The sequence below is a fragment of the Diabrotica virgifera genome, chromosome 1, assembly GCF_917563875.1.
Source record: "Diabrotica virgifera virgifera chromosome 1, PGI_DIABVI_V3a".
Classification (NCBI taxonomy): Eukaryota; Metazoa; Arthropoda; class Insecta; order Coleoptera; family Chrysomelidae; genus Diabrotica; species Diabrotica virgifera.
Window position 1 is genome coordinate 56,503,613 of NC_065443.1, and position 22,192 is coordinate 56,525,804.

At 31.4% G+C, this 22,192-nt stretch overlaps 1 protein-coding gene across 1 annotated transcript in view; it reads right to left on the minus strand.

Moving 5' to 3' along the window:
- Nucleotides 1–21,794, minus strand: part of LOC114327733 (sodium/potassium/calcium exchanger 4) — a 167,061-nt gene extending 145,267 nt beyond the window's left edge. The window contains exon 1 of the mRNA XM_028276437.2: nt 21,630–21,794. Coding sequence (XP_028132238.1) covers nt 21,630–21,693 — 64 coding nt within the window. The 5' untranslated portion in view covers nt 21,694–21,794. The remainder of the gene's footprint in view (nt 1–21,629) is intronic.
- Between the last annotated feature and the right edge of the window lie 398 nt (nt 21,795–22,192).

Genomic DNA, 22,192 nt, shown 5'->3' on the forward strand with positions numbered 1-22,192 from the left:
TAATGATTCTTAACAATAGTAGAGTTTAATAAAAATCATTTGAACGTAAGTAGAGTTTTAGATGTCAAACTACTACAATTCTACAGGGTGTGAATATTGCCACGAAATTAATAAAAAAACGTAATTATCTTTTAAAATACCCTGTACAATATTACAAAACCTCATATTTTAAGAAAGAAGAAGTCGAAGAGAATCCAAAAATGTAAAAATATACAGGGTGTCCCATTTAACAAAACAAAGTTATAAGCAACTTCCGGTATAACCGAAAATGATGAAAAGATTAAAATATTTTCATTTACTAGATCATCCTTCAAAACCCCTTTATTCCAATTTTCATGATTCTGTTGCCTTTAGTTCTCGAGATATTTCTAATAGGCCAGTTATCTGCCTCACCCTATATATATATTGTTCCCAGTCAACAGACTAAGGGACGTCAGTTAGTTTGTATCATTGTATGTGCCTGACACTAGGAAATTTATGAAATGTAAAGAATTATAAGAAATTGATTAGATAAAGAGAATGTCGAATTAAAATATTGTTTAAAAAACTGGAGATTATTAAAGGTGATCTGAGAAAAGATGGGGTTTGTTTAAGCTATGGTATGATAGTGTATGTTAGAAAACGTAATAAAATACTAATTACAGGGTGTAGGCACTTACATTGAGAATTTAAATAAATAAATAAATAAATAAATAATAAATAAATAAATAAATAAATAAATAAATAAATAAATAAATAAATAAATAAATAAATAAATAAATAAATAAATAAATAAATAAATAAATAAATAAATGAATAAATAAATAAATAAATATATAAATAAATAGATAGATATGTATTTATTTATCTATTTAAATTCTCAATGTAAGTGCCTACACCCTGTAATTATTAGTAATTCATTATGTTTTCTAACATACACTATCATAACATAGCTTAAACAAACCCCATTTTTCTCAGATCACCTTTAATAATCTCCAGTTTTTTAACCAATATTTTAATTTGACATTCTCTTTATCTAATCAATTTCTTATAATTCTCTACATTTCATAGATTTCCTAGTGTCAGGCACCTACAATGATACAAACTAACTGACATCCCTTAGTCTTTTGACTGGGAACAATGTATTTTGCAACTCATTCCTATTTGTCTATTTCCTTACTTCGACCTTTGCACATAGCTCAAAAAAAATACCTAAGAGCAAAGACTTTACCATCGTACAAGTGCTTACAGTAAGTTATTTTACACCTTAGCTGCATCTATTAACATTCCCAACCGAACGTTGTCTTTCTCATTACTAATACATCTGTCACTGTTTCACATCACATATCTGCCTTCAGGATCTATTCCATTTCACTGTGTTTTAACCTACGAAGCATGTCCGTTTACCCAGTCCCTGACCTAGCTATCCTATTAGCATAATCTGGACGTTTAAACATGTCATCGATGAACTTACAAAGCATCCCTTGTAACGGCATCATTTAATCACTTGTAACGCCGACCTGAAGATGATCTGTATATTGTAGAGTCGAAACCGGTCGTCGAAATAAATTAAATGTTTGTGAGTAAGTCTGTGTTTCTTTACTTCATTTAAAACATTATTTAATTCAAAATATAATTTTCATTACACCAATTCGCGATGTTAAATCACAATGACGACCTCTCGTGGATTTCGGCTGCTTTGAGGAGTTTTCATTGTCAAACGCTGAATGCACATGCATTTGAAACAATTAGGTTATATTCATTATTTATTTTTACATGTTTTAAATTAATTATTAGGTAATATAAAATGAATAACATGGAATCTTTGCGTTTCAATACAAGTTGGCGTCGATGTTGTAGGGTAGCAGCACCATTTTTGGCCACTTCACCGTTAGTGGCCACCTAAACCAATAATCTAATATAATAAGGTCCGAGTTTACCGCCTTTACGGAAATCGGAAGAATTTCGACTATATTCGTTCTAACACGATGGCTCTACAATTTGCGACTTATTCTGATTTACAGGTTAGTTTCTACTTATTCTTGAAGCAGGTGACACTGTGTATTAGACCTCATGTTAACGATATACGTAAGAAAACAGGTAAGTTTATTTAAGCTGTATTTAAGCCAAATATTAAAATTTTGTGATCAACGTATGATTTTAAGTTTTGGGTATGATTTCTTTACGATTTCATCTGTTTTTAAACTCCTTATTTTATCTCGATACATTATTAAATTGGGTGGCCACAAATGGAACACTTATTTTTGTATTCACACCATTAATGGCCATTTGCTGGCTACTATTAGAACACTTCTGACCTATTTGTGGCCACAGCAACTGTTTAATAGTGGCTACTAATGGAACAGTTAAATCCAATTTTGGTCATATGACATAATTTACTGACTACTTTAAAAACACGCGTGTTCCCATAGTAGCCAGTTATACTCTACAGGGTGGTTTACTCGCAACGGACCGTTCGTTAACAAAATGATTTAAAAATATTTTGTAATAATCAAGGTATCCCAAAATGGGGTTGTAAAACAAAAATATAATTTTTTTATGGAGAACCCTGGAGTATGCATTTACTATACATTGACATTTATTTAAAACAAATAAGAAACCATACCGTTACCGGTAAAACATCATGTACATAAAAATATAACCAATAATTTATTTATAAATGTTTGTTATTATTACAGATAATGGCATGGAGTAAAAAGAAGATTGAAATCAAGAAAAAAAATAATAATGTACGACAACGACCAAAGCGAACATTTTTTCAATACGAACCTCAGCAAGTAAAGAATGCATTGGAAGCTATTCAAGGTGGAATGAAAGTAAGTACAGCATGTAATTTGTATGAAGTACCCCGTTCCACAATACGCAATAAGTTAAGTGGAAGAGCTCCAGAAACATCAGGCAAAGTCGGAAGAAGTCCAGTTTTAGGGAAGATCATAGAAGATCGGCTGGTACACTGGATCAAAACTACAGCTAAAATGGGTTTTCCTATTTGTCGAGAAGGCCTTTATTTTTCAATAAAAAAATTGGTAGAAGACAGTCAACTAAAAACCCCTTTTAAAGCAAATACTCCTGGGAGGAAGTGGTTTCATCTATTTATGCGTAGATTTCCAGAACTCTCATTAAAGCAGTCCGAATACATAAATAGGGCCAGATCATTAATTACTGAAGAAAAAATCCGAAACTGGTTCAAAGAAACTTTGGATTTACTTGGAGATGATAAGCATGTTTTGGATGATCCGGCAAGAATCTGGAATATGGATGAGACGTCTTTCTATTTATGTCCAAAAGGCGGTTTAATTTTAGCGGAGAAAGGTCTTCCAGTTTACAATACTTCATCCTCCTCGGACAAAGAAAATATAACCACTTTAATAACAGCAAATGCTTTAGGGAAAATGGCACCACCCCTTACACTTTTTAAATATGATCGGCGTCCTGAGAAGATCTGCAAAAATATTCCAAGAGACTGGGGAGTTGGAAAATCACCCAAAGGATGGATGACATCAAAGTGTTTTTACGAATACTTTTCAAATGTGTTTATTCCTTTTATTCACGAAAGTAATATTGCGTTGCCGATTATAGTTTTTTTTTGGACGGACATTCCTCGCATTTAAGTTTGCCTTTAAGTCCATTGTGCATTGAGAATAAAATTATAGTTGTGTGTTTACATCCAAATACGACACACATCCTTCAGCCGTTGGATGTCAGTTTCTTTTTTCCGTTAAAAAGTAAGTGGAAAACTGAAGTAAAAATGTACAGATTTCACAACGGCAGAGATGTCAAAAAACATGACATTCCACAACTCCTTAAAAAAATTATGGATGAAACTGATTTTACTAAATCTCTACAAAATGGGTTTAAAACATGTGGACTTTTTCCGTTTTCTGCTAATAACGTAGATTATTCTAAAATCACATTAAAGAAAGAACCCATAGTAGTCTCTAGCAAAACGAAAACTTGTCTGACACATTTAAAATATTTGGAGTCTAAAATTCATCCCGACGTTTTAAAACAATTCAAACAGTCCAAATACGATGCTTTTGATGAATCATTGTACAATATATGGGTACAGTTTAAAAACGAAGAAGATTTATTACATGACCCTATTGAGAGTGTCAGCAAATTGTCGGCTGAGGAAATTCCTAACCATTATATGGTAGACAATTCCATTGTAATTGAAGTGGAAGATAATAATGTACTAACATCAACTCCAACAGTCTCTAATATTGTAGAATTTGACTTTCCAGAGTATAATAATCCTTCCTTTAAAGAAAGCAGTTTCATAGACAATGCTACAGAAATGTTAATAGATAAAGAGTTAGCAAAAAATTCTGATGTGGTTATGGACAATGAATCGATGGATCTATTGGAAAATAGCAGTGTTATTAATAAATTGACGGACTCGCCTATACCTTCAAATGTTGACTTAATGACTTCATCTGTTGGTACTACCATTGTCTATACTCCGAAAAGAAGGCCTGTAGACCTATTAAGTAACATTCTAATTTATCCCAGTGACGAAAACATTTCCAAGAAAACCAGAAAGCGTGAAATCTTACCTTCTGTGCTAACATGTAATACATGGTTGGAACTTGCGGTGGCTAAAGAAAAAGAAAAAGAACTTGAAATGGAAAAAAAAGAAAAAAAGAAGCAAGACAAAGAGGCGAAAAGAGCCTGTAAAGAAGAGAATCTAAAAAAAACTTCTAGGAAAAATGGAATTAAGATAAAATCTAAAGAGACTAAAAAAAACCGAACTAATAAACAAAACAGTTTCCGTGAGTAATGTAAAGGCCCCTGAAGATGTAAAACAAGTAATTGGAAACGGGTTAGAAAAGACCAATCTCACACAAGAATAAGGGGAGGAACCTGTCTGTGAGGAGGCCAAAAATATACAGAATGTAGTTGAAGAGAACCCTCTTGACATATGTACTGCGGACAAAGTATCTACATACGTAATTGTACAGTACGAAAGTAAGTTTTTCCCAGGAATAATTACTGACGAAAAAAATGGCAAGGTTTTAATCAGCACAATGGAAAACTATGGGAATGATTGGAAGTGGCCACAAAAAAAGGATGAAATTTGGTATGAAAAGGATGAGGTAATGGAAGAAATTCAACCACCTTTAAAAAAAAATTCAAGGGGTTACTTTTTTGTTGAAGAGATCAATAAATATTATAAATTTTAGTAATTCGTGTTGATTAAAACTGTTGTAATAACAATTTTTTTTATTAAAACTACTATCCATTTCATGTAATTTTATTAACATTTCTAGTAATTAAATATAATTTTTCTACCTTTAGTAAAAAAATGTGTTAGGTAACTAAAAATACTAGAAACTATCATCCTTATCTATGTAGAATTAAACAAATGGCCACAAATGGTTTCTGAATAAACCACATTAGGAGCAAAGTGGTCACAAATGGTACAAAGTTAGTTTTTATATGCTTTCTGAATTAAAAATACCTAACAAAATGTCCTTATAATTTAACTTCAAACGTAAGTGGCTATTAAATCAAACAAAGTTAACGTCATACGTTTGCTCAATTACAAGTCCGCAGCTCTAATTTTTGATTTTTAATGATTTATTAAGGCCAAGAAATTCCTTAAGATGGCCAAAAATGGTGCTGCTACCCTATATAAAATTTGTAAAAAAAAGCATTTAAAAATAAATATTGAATATTACCTACTTGTTTCAAATGCATGTGCGCTCAGCGTTTGACATTAACAACCTTTTTGAAGTTAGTTGAGCTGAAATCCACGAGAGGTCGTCATTGTGACTTAGCGTCTTAAATGATTGGAACGAAATCCTATGCAAAAAAATTATTAAAAGTTAAACACGCCACAAGAAAACAGTTTCAGACCCTTGCTAAAGCAATATATGGTAAGATACTGAACTAACAGTAAGCTTTCTGTGAATAATTGTGTATATTTAATGATAAATTTTCAAAATAGAAATGTATACCATTTTTATTCAGTTGCAATGCCTCTTATTAGAGGCATCATCAGGGAGGCATAGGTTTGCTATCTCTGACCCAAGTGAAAATCTTCAGCCAGCTAGTCCCCGCATTGCAACTAATGGCTTGATTACACGTAACGAGTATCGTGGCGAGACAGCAAACTGTTACTAGGCCGAGACAGTGGTGAGGGCGAGAGATCGTTTATACGTATTTGGAATTTTTGAGTTTGGAAGTGAGTCAGTTCAGTTTCGATTCACAAAAACAAGGAGTAGTGTACTTATAGATCGTAAAGCTAACATTAAAAATGTATCAAACGGCTTATACCACTGCTTATACAAGAATTGACGGATATATTATGAGAAGGAGATCAACGTCTTTGGACTATAGACAATGAATTTTAAGAAGACCAAATCTCGCTGCTGCCGATTTCTTCGATTCATTGATTTCTTATCTATAATAGGTCGAATTTAAATTTTTTATTTTATTTGACTTCTTGAGTTTTAAAACCAACATTATTTATTTCTTCTACAATCGATACATATGCTGCATCACGTTTTTGTTTATATTTATGCTCCAAAGATTGAAATTTTATAAGCACGGGTGTAAGTTATCTATAAAATTGAACTAAACTTTATTGTTATATCTGAAATCCATTTGTTAACTATTTTTGAGACCAACAAATCACATTGATTAACACAAGTCCTCTCCTCTGATGAAGTGGTAATATGCACAGTTACAGAGTGAGTGTTGTTTACACATACCGAGTGGATTGGCGAGTATCCGATTGAAGGGTGGAAGGTCGAAGACTCGGCCTAGTAAATAGAATAAGATCCGAGTGACTGTCTCGCCATATGATTGGGTCGAGTGCTCGGCCAAGTACTCGTTAGTTAGTATGTTTATACCAAAGGAGCACTCGGCCGACAACACTGTCTCGCTACAATACTCGTTACATGTAATCAAGGTTTAACATGATGGCAGTAGGTGTCTAGAGGCATATGCGAATAAGTGCGATAAATCAATTTGATGACGGATCGCAACATAAATACAGAGCAAAATACGACGATAGATAATGTTTATAATAAATATGTTATAAATTATATAGAGTGTCCCAAAAGTAGTGGAACGGTCGAATATTTCGCGAACTAAACATCGGATCGAAAAATTGAAAAATACGTGTTCAATCATTTTCAAAAATCTATCCAATGACACCAAACACCAATCCCCATTATACCCCCTGGAGGTGGGGTGGGGGGTAACTTTAAAATCTTCAATGGAAACCCCCAGTTTTTCTTGCAAATTTGGATTCGTTACGTAAAAGTAGGCAACTTTTATTATTCAAGACGTTTTTTCGAACTGTGGATAGATGGCTCTATAATTGGGAAAAACGATTTATCCTGATACCATAGGTAAATTATAGAAACGGTCTAATATCTCACGAAATACACTTTCAAATGAGAAACCAAAAAACAGATTTTTAATCTTTTTTGAAAACCTATCGAATTACACCAAACATGACCCTCCAACCCACCCCCTGGATGTGGGGTGGGGGTAACTTTAAAATCTTAAATAGCAACCCCCACTTTTTAATGCAGATTCGGATTCGTCATAAAAAATTAAGCAACATTTATTTGAAACATTTTTGAAAATTTCTAATAGATGGCGCTAATAAATCGAATTTTTCCAATTAAGGTGCCATCTATTAAAATTCTAAAAAATGTTTCGAATTAATGTTACTTAATTTTTCATGACGGATCCGAATCTGTAATAAAAAGTGGAGGTTGCTATTTAAGATATTAAAGCTACCCCCACCCCACATTCAGGGGGTGGGTTGGAGGATCATGTTTGGTTGTTATTCGACAGGTTTTCGAAAAAGATTAAAAATCTGTTTTTTAGTTTCTCATTTGGAAGTGTATTTCGTGAGATATTAGACCGTTTCTATAATTTACCTATGGTATCAGGATAAATCGTTTTTCCCAATTATAGCGCCATCTATCCAGAGTTCGAAAAAATGTCTTGAATAAAAGTTGCTTACTTTTATGTAGCAAATTAAAATCTGCAAGAAAAACTGGGGTTTCCATTTGAGATTTTAAAGTTACCCCCCACCCCACCTCCAGGGGGTGTAGTGGGGGTTGGTGTTTGATGTCATTGGATAGATTTTTGAACAAGATTGAAAACGTATTTTTCAGTTTTCGATCCGATGTTTAGTTCGCGAAATATTCGACCGTTCCTCTACTTTTGGGACACCCTGTATAATAAAATATATACAAATAAAATACAACGATATTATGCTAATGTTTATAATAAATATTAAATATTATAACTAATAAAATTTTTTAAATAAAGTACGTTGATATATGATAATGTTTATAATAAATATGATATATAATGAATACATTATTATGAAATTGTGAGACCATTTAATATTATTTCATTGGTGAACTATAAATACCTGTGGTGAAGACATTCTGTGTTAAACTAAAATAATTATGCCGAATACCATTAAAAATTACAATAATAACACGTTAATATTAAAACGTCCATTATACATTAAGACCACAATAATTACACATAACGGAGAAATCATAAACCATCAAAGAGACATTATGTATAAATCAGTAGGATAGACTACATTAGTGCGATTAGACTATATTGAAATAAGTTGAGTAACGCTACCTTACTCTAATTTAAATTTAACACCGAAATTATGCCTGATTCTTTATATCCACATTAAAATTCAAAAGGTAAAAAATGTCTGTGTTTGATGGTTTCGTCCCTAAATTTTTTTTATTTCCATTTGTCTCTTATCAATACGTGAATTTGTTATCAAAAGCTTTAGTTTTCTAATACTCATTTTATAGGAAGTCGATTATTTCGCAGTTCATTTGTTTAATAAAAAATGAAGCACCCACTTCTGGAGTAGGACTTTTTGATAGGTTGTTTATTAAACATTTCTTAATCAAATTACAAAAAGATCAATCTTGTTTGATTTTTTCCGAAGTAAAAATCCATATCGATTCCCCTAAATAATATAATCACAATTTAAGACTCTATATTTAAAATGCAAAAATCCGATATACTTATCTCATATTTCTAGTTACTTAATAATAAGCAATTAATCGAATGTAAGTGTTTAAGAATAGTATAAATCCTAAAAATGATCTTTTGAAGTGAGAAATCCAAAATTTTAACACTTATACAATATTATCAGGTGTCGAGCATATCAGGAGCTTGGAAGAGTAAGGGCGAACCCGAAAAATGGTCATTTAAAAAACAGTCTCATCTTCCTCATATACTTTTAAAGAATGCGTCTGTATTTTATAACACCATGTTTCGCCCTTCATACTCATAAAATTTAGAATTTTAAGATATAATATACCAATCCATTCATGTCAGAAACTGAACTGCATAATCGTCTAGAAGAGTAATAGTCCAGAAAGCCACTGCGCATCCGCTAGGAAAAATATTCTAATTCAGATTTTTTGCACAATCTTACTCAAAAAGGACTCCTTTTAACAAATTTGCATGTTGCCAGGACCAAAAGGTGGTCAAAAATTTTTTAAACGTTTTTTTTTGTTTTTTTCCTAAAATTATTTTTTTTGCATGGAAAAAAGTTTTTTTGGGTTTTTTGGATCATTCCAAAGAGAACAGGTCTTTAGTGACTTTTCTCTAAAAATGATAGTTTTTGACATATAAGCGATTAAAAATTGAAAAATTGCGAAATCGGCCATTTTTGACCCTCAAAAACTATGTGAAAAACTGAAAATTTGAATGATGCCAAGGTAAGTAGATATTCTTTAAACATCGATTGATGAAATCCCGAGCAGTTTTTTGCAATACAATATTCAAAACTCCTTTGTTTTTTAATTGCTAATCAAGCGTGCGCGACACTATTTTCCACCGACGCGACAGTATGGTGCAAATGAAAGGAATAAATTCGTTATTTCGTAAACCGTCGACTTTAAGGAAAATCCCAAAACAGGTCGATTTTTATTTTTAAGTTAAGATATTGTGGCATATATGGAATACTAGTGACGTCATCCATCTGGACCTGATGACGTAATCGATGATTTTTTTAAATGAGAATAGGGGTCGTGTGCTAGCTCATTTGAAAGGTTCTTCAATTCTCTATTTAGTAATATAAACATTTACATAATTATTTATACGGGGTGTCCAAAAAATTTTTATTAAATTAAATTATTTGACAAAAAAAGAAGTAGAAGGACACCCTGTATAAATAATTATGTAAATGTTTACATTACTGAATAGAGAATTGAAGAACCTTTCAAATGAACTGCCACACGACCCCTATTCTCATTTAAAAAAAAATCATCGATTACGTCATCACGCCCAGACGGATGACGTCACTAGTATACCATATATGCCACAATATCATAACTTAAAAATAAAAATCGACCGGTTTCGGAATTTTTTCTTAAAGTCGCCGGTTTACGATATAACGAATTTATTCCTTTCACTTGCACCATACTGTCGGTGGAAAATAGTGTCGCGCACGCTTGAATAGCAAATAAAAAACAAAGGAGTTTTGAATACTGTATTGCAAAAAACTCTTCGGGATTTCATCAATCGATGTTTAAAGAATATCCACCCACCTTGGCAACATTCAAATTTTCAGTTTTTCACATAGTTTTTGAGGGTTAAAAATGGCCGATTTCGCAATTTTTCAATATTTAATCTCTTATATGTCAAAAACTATCATTTTTAGAGAAAAGTCACTAAAGACCTTTTCTGTTTGGAATGATCCAAAAAACCTAAAAAAACTTTTTTCCATGCAAAAAAATAATTTTAGGAAAAAAACAAAAAAAAAAACGTTTAAAAAATTTTTGACCACCTTTTGGTCCTGGCAACATGCAAATTTGTTAAAAGGAGTCCTTTTTGAGTAAGATTGTGCAAAAAATCCGAATTAGAATATTTTTCCTAGCGGATGCGCAGTGGCTTTCTGGACTATAAGGGCGAACCCACAGGCTTTCGTTGCGTTTCCGTTCGAGGTTCGCCCCTTCTCCTCTTTTAACGCGCCGGTGTTTCTGTAGCTTAGTAGCTTTAATTCGTGAGATACAGAAGACGAAGAAACTGTAGACGATGAAAATCAAATTGAATTCAATTGAAGCTTTATTTGTGAATTTTATAAAAAGCACTAGGGATGTTTATTTTTATAGAATAAAAAGTATTAAACCTCTGTTTTTATTTCATAAAAATCTTGCAAAATCCTCTTAAGTTTTAAGGATCTACCTGAAGGATTTCCATACCATAGGAAAAGTTTAGGGAGTAATTTGCATAATAGTAGAGAAACTAAGTTTGCAAAAATTTATTGTATATTGTAATTTTTATTAGTACTTGGCGATAAACTTTCCGCTTACAAAGGCGCCTTTCATTATTCTGCTCAACGCTTCTGAGAAAATATTGTAATGCTGAGCCGATGTACCGATAGAACGTGACACCGACAAAAACCATATTTACATAGTGAATATAAGGCATAAATAAGAAAGATTATTATAGTAATTTTACAAGCTAATACTTTATTAGATCAATTTACTACTTTATTTGGGATTAATCCGTAAAATTAAAATAATAATTCATAAGATTTACACGTTTTATTCACTTTGTAAAAATTTTTTGTCGGCATTGTAATAATACAAATCATACACCGTATCTCTCGGTAGACCGCATGCTATAGTAGAAATGCGACAATAAACCGCATAATCTAGTAACAGCACTTGTTCGCCCTTACTATTCTAACATGTTTGTAAACTTTAACTCAGTTTTCCCGAAACATCGTTTTTGCAGTTCGCCCTTACTCCTCCAAGCTCCTCCTGATATTATAAAAAGAACAACATTTGAATTAGAACGACAAGAGGAGGAACAGTAAAATCCCGGACGTGTATTGTTTTCGTCCTCACTCCACAGTCATAAAATGCACTTCACTCTATTCAGCTGCAGCTAGGTGCAAGAGATCTTATCATAATTTCCGTTAAGTATAAGTGTATGCTTTTAAGATAATAAAATTAACCGCTAATTTGTTGAATATTTAAATAATAATTATTATCGATGTATTTAGTCCCGACATGGAAAAAATAGGTACCTACTCAATAATTTGAGCAACACATAAAATCGTAAATAGTGCAATACCAACGTCCGACAAAAATACATTAAATCAAATCATTTCAATAAAGTGAAGCGAAATCTGGTTTAATAAATACAAAAATGTATTGGAGAACATATTCTTCAAGGAGAAACCAGCAGCAAAGAAAGCTGGAAGTTTATAAAAAAAATTGAGATAAGAAAAAGTAGAAACATAGAGAGAAGAAAGCCTGAAGACTGGGAAGAGTATTTCACAGAACTTTTAATGGAAAATAGAGTAGAACTTCAAGAACATGGAAACTAAAACCAAGATAACATTGCAACAGTAGCCTCGCTAATAAGATTAACGCAGAAGAAAATAAAAATCCCTGTAGGCAGCTGAAGAGAACCAGGGCCAGCGGATATACAGCAGGTGTGGCAGGAAGTAAAAAAGAAGAGAACTTTGATGACATATTGTAAAACCGAACAATAATTAAAATATCTTCATGACATTTATACTTTAAATTAAATTGCATATCTATAAATCAATTAATATCTATATGTTACGGTAAGTATGATTAATTGGAAATTATTAATAATTACCGGTTACTATTAATACGGGCATAGGTAAATTGAGTCCCATATACCTAAATTAAGAAGGGTCAAAATATTTAGATGGTCGAATTGAGTCCCGGGCATCGTAATCCTTCTAATTACCTTTTAATAGCTTTCTAATTTGTAAGTACTTTCTAATTTGTACTTAAGCATATTTAGAAATATTGTTATTACCTGGAATAACAATAGAGGAATGAAATGATTTTATTGGTTATGCATTTCTGGTAATCAAATATAAAAGAGCAATATCCTACAAAATATTTAGTATGGTGCGATATATCTGTATACGATACGGTGTTAAGTTGATTGCCAAAATGAGTTTTGTGTGCACCTTTCTTGGATATTCTTGTCCAACGTTCCATCTTGTGTAATTGTAAGACCCAAGTATTTATATTCCTGACAGTGATTAATAGTTATTTCATTTTCCAACGCTAGATCCTGCTGTATACCTCCAACGCACATATATTCCGTTTTCTTGGTATTCACTTCTAAACCTCAGTTCCGGTACTCTTCTATGATTTTTCGGGTCATATATTCAATATCGTGATAATCCTGGGCCATAAGAATCTGATCATCCGCAAAATATAGAGTGTATAGCACGTTATCATCATTTAGCGGTATACCCATATTCTTACATTTCCTTTTCCAGGATTTCAAAACTTGCTCTAAATATATTTTAAATAGTGTCGGCGATAGACAGCAGCCCTGTTTAAGACTCTTATTCACTTCAAATCCTGACGAGATTTCCTTGCCTAGCTTAACTTTTGCTATATTATGTTGGTATAGATTTTTTACAGCTTTAATGAGGTTCAGACTGATGTTAGTTTTTTCGAGGGCTTCCCAAAGTTTACTTTGTGGTACAGTATCATATGCTTTTTTTAAGTCTATGTACACTAAATGCAGTTCTTGATTGTAGGCTATTTGTTTGTCTATTAACTGTGTTACACAATATAAGTGGTCAGTGGTGGATCTGCCAGCGCGGAAACCGGCTTGCTCTTCGGCCTCTAAGTCCTTGTATTCTTCTTCTATTTTATTTTTGATAATTTTTCCGTAAACTCTGCTGATGGTGCTTGTGACAGATATTCCCCGGTAATTATCGCATATATTTTTACTGCCTTTCTTGTGTATTGTAGAAATTACAGACAATTGCCATTCTTTTGGTATGACTTCGCCATTCATACATCTATTAAATAGATCTCTTAGGTATTCCTACAGGGTGTTGCTACCGTATTTGAGCAGTTCTGGTGCTATGTCGCCAGGCCCTGACGCTTTTCTATTTTTTAGGGATTTGCATGCATTTCGTACTTCTTCCAGTCTTAACCGAATCGGTGAGCCACTGACAATTACATTGAAACTTTCGTGATCTTCGTTTTTAATAAAATCTTCTCTATTTTCTACTAGTAACTGCTTGAAATAGCCATCCCACTTTTCCAGAGTAATCGGTGTTATTATATCCCTTTTGGTATCTGTTCTCAACGTTTTAAGGAATTTCCAGCTCTCTGTGTTTCTTGTCCCCCCTATATAGGCGTTAAGTTGATTGCATTTGTTTGTCCACGTTTCGTTTTTTTTTTCTGTGTGATTTTTTTCCGCACTCTTGCTTGTGCTTCTTTGTATAAAACCTTATCGGAATCTTTCTGTGTACTCATATATTTCCGGTACTTTTCTCTCTTATCGTCTATTTCGGTGGCTATTTCTAAGTCCCACCAGTATGGTTTATTTCTTATGTTGTCTTTGTACTCCCCCAATGCCTCATATGCAGCTTCGTGTATACATTGTGTTATATGTGTATGAAGATGTTCCGTATTTATAAATGTATATTGTCCTTTCAGTTTCTCGTCCAGTCGCTTTTCGTATAACGTTCTTATGCTTGTTTGTTGTAAGCTTTCTAGGTTGTATTTCTTTTTTGGTGCCAATTTGTTTCCTCCTTGTTCTCGTGGATTTAGATTTTTTTGAGATTTCATTCCGGGGAACAGTACTTCCGCTTTTAGAAGATGATGGTCACTGCCGCATGTTGCTCCTCTATAAACCCTTACATCGTTAATTTTCATTCGACTCAGTAGGTTGGGTCCGAGTATATTTATGAATGCATCTATGCTGGAAGAAGCCGTTCATAATTCTTAAATTGTTCTGTTTAACAGTGAGTTAGATTTGGATAAAACACTTAGAGATTTCATGCTGTTTTGATCATATATGGTGCAGCGTCGAAAAGCATTAATACTATTTTGTTGGTAGGCACAGCCTCGGGAAGATAAAAATTTGTTAAAGCGTCATTTACGAATCTTGGAACTGTATTGTTATTTATTGCTTCTAGTTCTTTTGAGCACACTAAATAACCATTCGTCAAGATTCCTTCGTGAAGTACGCCTATGATGAAATTAGCGACGTATCTTCCACAAATATACGTAGTCCCGTCCACAGCAAACCAGATGTAATTATTGTTTCCCACTAGTGTTTTTACTTTTTTTCTGGTTTTATTGTAAATGCAATTTAACATATTTTTTCGCAAAGTACTTTCATCCGGTACATGTCTTCGATAGTAGGTACTTTTCCAAAAATGATTTAAAACTTTTATTTTGCAATTTATTTAATGGAAGATCAGAGTCCACAATTGCACTACATAGATCAAAATTAAATTTCTTCTGTTCGCAAATGCAAAAAGTGATAATAGTATATAAAAAAGCACCAAATAAGCACAAAAATTCAAAAAAGGCATAATACTTTAAAAAAATCAAAAAAAGCATAAAAGGGGCTGTCAAAATGACTTATTTTTGCATATTTCGTTCATATTTAAAAAGAAAATAGTCCTGCTTGTATTATTTACCATAAGCATTATGCTTAGAAATCCGGACTCTACAGATAGCACTAATAGCCCAATGGAACATAATGCGTGTGCCATAATTGCTGTTAATGAGAAAGAGAATGCCAGTATTAGCGTTAAAAAAATGAAGGACAAAGAAGATGGCACTGCAATTGACAAAACTTCAAAAGAAAATTCAGGAGACTCTAGATCTTCCTAAACAGTCACTTGTGAAACAATCTGACAAAATGTTAAACCATTCTCATGATAGATTTCCTGTTGAAAAAGTATGTTAAAATATTAGAGGGTGAATTCCAGAAGATGATAGAGCTAAGGCCCATAGCCGAAACTTTACTTCCGTTATTATTTCTGTTAAAGATGAAAAGCTGTACAAGCTAGGTAATAAGCATGGCATTTTGAACCAACTTCATGCAAGAAACGAATTTACCACCTGCAAGGAAACACTTATATCAGTCAATGGAACGCCTGATACTGAGATCAGTCTATACTACAATGTTGTAAATTATGATTCAAGAGTGCTCCTAGTAGCATTTAACGTGTCTTGGTTTGTTTATTTCTGCTGCATCTTGATTGTAAATTTAGTAGATATAAGTAAATGCGCTCGTAAAGATTCGAATTTAGGCAGTCAAGGATTCCGCAATTTTATTGTAGTGGCCAATGCAAAAATTAAAAACGCTGCAAATGCAACAAATTAAGCGTTCTTTGTTATTCTAAGTGCCACAAGAGCCTTTTCTGCAAAAGCAAGTAATTATAGTCCGGTATCTAAAAGCCTAATGCGTGTGTATGAGTTTGTTTTTATTTATTAGGTATCTAGTTGAGTTTTTTTATTGATAAATTATGTTTTAATGTTTAACCTTTAACTACACGCGCTGGCGTATTTTGTACGCCAGATATAAGAATTCTACTGCAAATATATTTAAAAATTTAATTTTTGACCTTGTTTATCTCTCTAACCTATGACTGGAATGTGCTTTACAATTTGGTTTTAGTTTCGTTCTAATCGGCGTTCTGGGAAGATCGTAATTTACAGTTTATTATTTGTTGTTTCCGGTGGTGGACAATATACACCACGATTATATTAATATAAGTACATATTTCAATTGTTTTTTAGTCATTATGGCACAAAATATATTTTCCTTTATAAACAATACTTTTTCTCCTGTAAAAAATCACATTCCAAAAAATTTTTTATTAATAATTTTATTTATCATGGAATCCAGTTATTCCATGATTCCAGTTATAAATCCCAATTGGCTTACTGAGAAGGAACTCCAAGTATTCACTGATGACGAATAAGGTTTATACAAACAACTAAGCGTATTTTTTCAAAAAAAAAATAAACAAAACCGCTGTTTTTAAGTGTATTCTCTTGTGGCGTATAAAGTACGCCACGCGTGTAGTTATGTTATAACTTGATGCGCGGGTAGTTAAAGGTTAACTTTATTACCAAATACGAGTCTGTTTTTACCTATTGCATGTCTAGTTAGGTTTTTTTGATTAATGAGTTATATTTAAGTGTTTAACTTTATTATCAAATTTTATAAATAAACAATAGTGAAGCCCAAATTGCGTTTTTATTACATTAACCAGAATTATTAGGAAACTATTAATAATAGCCGGTAGATGTAATTATAAAGGCATTATTAATCACATTGACTAACTCCTACGGTTACTATTAATATTTACCGGTAATTATTAATACAGACCGGACTTATCACATTGACCGTAACATATACATCGCTAATAAAAATTATACATAGAGGATGTAAAAATCTGTAAAATAAAAAAATCTATGTTATCAAAATCATTTAATATTTGTACGATTATGGAATTAGGAGGATTTTTTACTTGATAAATTAGGGCTAATATGAAAACAGTTAAGCACTGCTTAATTATTGTGTTAATTATTATATCGAATTATAGTTCATATTTTCCACTATTCTTTGAAAAATATTAAATAATAGTTAAAGAAGTTCTAACATCTAAACAAATATATGGTTGTGAGTTTCCATTCATTCATGGTAAAATATTGCAAAACCTCCAAATTTTAAAAGATTGATATGAAATTTGGCATATTATAGCTAAAATGTCAAAGAAAAAAATTGATATGGTGCCGATGTGTGCTTTTTTCCTGGAGAATAGTTTTACCCCTACTCGGAGGTAAAAAAATGTAGGTTCAAAATAAGTCCGGAAATGAATAAACTGAATAGTTCTAAAATTTTTTTATTTTGTAGCGTTTTTTCATTAAGTTAATACTTTTGAAGAAGTAATTTTCGAGTGAATATGTTCATTTTTCAACCAAAAAACCACGTTTTTAACTGTTTTTCAGAAAAGTAAAACCTACATTTTTTTACTCTTTGAGATTTTTGGTATCACTAATAATTTTAAAGTTATTTCCAAAAAAAACATTTTTTTTTAATTCAAAATTAAAAACATCTTACTATAAATTAAATTTTTTCGAAATTTTTTCACTTTGAATCGATGAAACTTGCAGATTTTATAAAAATAATACATAAGTAAAGCAACTTGTGAAGCGGTAACGAATTATTTATTTAAGATGCTAATTTTGTGATTTTCCCGATTTTTTTTTACCAAGAAAAATACCAACTATATGTTGTGCGTAACTTGCTTACTTTTGATGCTAGAAACTGTTTAAAAAACAATAACACTTTTTGCTTTTTTAAAAAAGTTGTGATGAGTTTTCTCCAAAAAATGCTTCATTTTTGGATATTTCACGTTGAGATATTCGATTTGAGATTTGACGAATATGAACCTACTTTTCATTAGCTACAACTTTGCTTCTACTGAGTCCAGAGACCTCATAAGTGCATAATTTGTTTAACGTCTTTTTAAGCAATATTTTTGCTAACAATGACTTTTTCGATAAAATACTTACTTTTTAATTTATTTGCAAAAAACCGTCTAAAAATATGTTTTGTTTTTGTTGAAAAATTAACATATAAAAGTGTTGACTTAGTAAAAAAAGCACTATAGAAAAAAGTTGCTTAGAATTAGGCAGTATTCACTTCCGGACTTATTTTAAACGTATATTTTTCACCCCTGAAAAGGGGTAAAAGTCGCCCCCAGGGCAAAAACACACATCAACACAATATCACTTTTTTCATTGACATGATAGTTGTGTGGATGCCAAATTTGATGTCAATCCAAAGGGTTCTTTAAAATTCAAAGCAAAAACCGTGAGTAAATGGACTATTAATTATTGTATTTTTTATGATATGGAGTTATTAGTTCATATTTTCTAGTATTCTCCGAAAAATATTAAATAATAGTTGAAGAAGATTTAATAGTTCATTATTTAGATGGGAAATAAGCCACAATTAAATTGAAAAAGGTATTAGCCTTTCGACGCCCAAATCGGGTGTCGTTGTCAAAATACAAAATACTACTAAATTAAGTAAGCATTTGGTCTTACATTTAGTTTACTCTCAAAACTAATACCAAATTCTGACTTTGGCTTTAATATATACTATAATATAATATGTTATTTAAATTAGAAATAATATTAATAATACATAGATATATAAGTAAGACTAAAATATAAAATATATACTAACTCGATATGTTATTGACTTACTAATCGTAGTATTTTCTTTTTATTGACTTCCTCTCTCAGTATGGGTAACCACATCCTACTGCATTCTACCGAGGAATTTGCGACACAATTGGTTTCATTTAGCATAATTAGAGCCGCTTCTTTGATTTTTCTCTTTTTACTATATGTTTCTTTCAGGACCATACTTGAATCTCTCCACTGAACTCTGTGTTCATTATTCTATGCGTGTTGACATATTTGAGATCTATCTCCTGGTTTTTCTCATGGTTTTCCCTCGTGATTTACTATGGAATCTATAACGCGAGAATTTTACTGTCCCCGTTGCATTTGGTTGTCTTTTTAAAGACAGATCAAATGCTATGATTTTTTTGTGGCGGATATTCTTGAGTTGGAGTTGATTTCATGTAATCGAATGAACTATATTTCAGTAAAGTCGTCCCAGGAACGCAACTCATAAATATTGGCAATATAATTTTAAAGTTTTCTACTTTAAAATGTATAATATGTCTGAATTGCTGATATAAATGAGTCAGATTAAATAAATTATTAGAAGAATTTTCTACTAAGCAACAACATTTTTGTTTAATTTAGTAGTATTTTGTATTTTCGAAACGACACCCGATTTGGGCGTCGAAGCGTTAATAAAATTATTTTTTTCAGTTTAATTGTGGCTTATTTCCCATCCAAATAGTTAATTACTTATAAAAATTCCACAATAGGCCAGGGCGCATCTGTAAAATATTAGTACATTTGGACGTTGAGAGATGACTCAAATTTTTTTGCAGAAATTGCTTGAAAATAACTCAAATAATAATATTTGAGTTATCCTCCCTCTCAAAAAGTCCGGAACATAGTTTAAATAATCAAAATGTCAAAAAATGAAAGAAAAATTCGATTTTTTTCTTGGTTTTTTTATTATAACTTTAAAAGTGTTCATTTGTGAGAAAAGTTATACTGATATAAAAGTTGCATAATTAAATTTTCTACAATATAGAATTGGTTAAAAATTTAAAAAATAGTCAGCCTTGTTTTAAAATGGCAATAATTGCGAAAAAACCATATAAAAACAAGTATTCGCATTTTACGTTTTTCAACCACTTGTGCTAGACTTAGGACCTTCATATTTTAACCAGAAAAACTTTGTGATACAGTAGAACAAGACTCTAAATTTCATTAAGATCGGATTAACACATTTTGCAAAATAAATTTTGTAATCCAGCTTTCACAAAGAAAATTAATTTTTTCAAAATGTTACAGGACTGAAAATAAAGCAGATATCAAGTTAAAAATTTTTTTTTCTTATAGAAGTGTACTGTACCTTTCATTTACAATTTGCAAAACTAAAATCTTTTAACTATCACGGCGTCAGTAATTTTTTTAAATAAACATTAATTATTGGTGCTACGCGCAGGATAACGGATAGTTTGCTCTGATTGGGCATTCCAATGACCTTTGATAATGATTGATACATTTTAATTTTTATTACATTTCGATATAAATAAATAAATTTTTTATGACAAAATAAAAACACATACTCTATCCTTTGAAATAACACTTTTTTAGCAAAAACTTTTTTGTTCATATATTTTAACTTAGAGAATAAAAGTTTATTATTTTTAAACATATGCAATTGTTTAAACAATATTTCACAAACAATAATATAATTAGTTTGATTTTTGTGGAAATAAAATAATAAAATACAACAAAATATACAGTAAGAAAATAATATATTAGATAAAGATTGGAAGAAATTTTGGTGTAAATCAACTTGTGTGAATCGTACAACGCTGTCCTGCTCGTAGCACCAAAAATTAATGTTTATTTAAAGAATTTCCTGACGCCGTGGTAATTAATCTATTTTAATTTTGTAAATTGCAAATGAAAGGTACAGTACACTTCTATAAGCAAAAAAAAATTTAACTTGATACCTGCTTTATTTTCAGTCCTGCAACATTTAAAAAAATGAATTTTATTTGCGAAAGCTGGATTGCAAAATCTATTTAACTGATCTTAATAAAATTTACAGTGTTATTTTACTATATCATAAAGTTTTTCTGAGTAAAATATGAAGGTCCTAAATGTAGCATAAATGGTTGAAAAACGTAAAATGCGAATACTTGTTTTTGTATGTTTTTTTTTTCGCAATTATTGCTATTTTGCAACAAGGGTGACTATTTTTTAAATTTTTCACCAATTCTGTGTTGTAGGAAATTTAATTACGCAACTTTGATAACAGTAAAACTTTTCTCAGAAATGAATAGTTTTAAAGTTATAATCAAAAACCAATAAAAGAATCGAATTTTTCCTTCATATTTTGATATTTTGATTATTTAAACAATGTTTCGGATCATTTTTATTGGGAGGATAACTCAAATATTATTATTTAAGATATTTTCAAGCAATTTCTGCAAAAAAATTTAAGTCACCTCTCAACGTCCATCTCAAAACAGATGCGCCCTGGTCTACAAGGAAATAGCTTCAGAACAAGATTTAATAGACAAACAAGTATGACTGCGAGTGAATAAATATGATTAAAAAAACTTGCTAATAGTTTCAGTACTCAAATCAAAAAATAATAATTATTTCACCTACCTGCACAACACGATGAACACGCAACTGCCAGGAACACCAAGCAGAGGAATTTGACACTTGACATGTTGCCTCGGCTGTTTAGAAAAATTAACTATAAAAACAGCATTGTTCGTATTGACTATAACACTTATCGTTACGATGTCTATCTATAACAAAAAGTAGGGTTTTATCTAAAGAGTGCCAATTGATTATTATCGCTATAAATTTATTTATGAGTGAAATGATAAGATTGGCTTATACAAGTATTATATAGACAATATTATAAGTGCGTTATTCAATTGTTAATATTGTTTGTTTTATCTGGAGACTTTATTGTTGAAGATGTTTCTATATGAAATAAACTAAAGATATAATTTGCAACGAAATATCAGTACATAAGGTTTGTGTCTACACCCAGAAAACAATTTCTTTTCTCCTAAAACACTGATTTCTTTGAGCCATCTTTCTTAAAACTTAACATGTATCATATTAATTTAAACATACCGGTTAGACGAAGCAACGAAACACTAAAAAGCCCAAAACCTAGGAATTTTGTGCAGTAAGGTGAATCGTCATGCAACTTT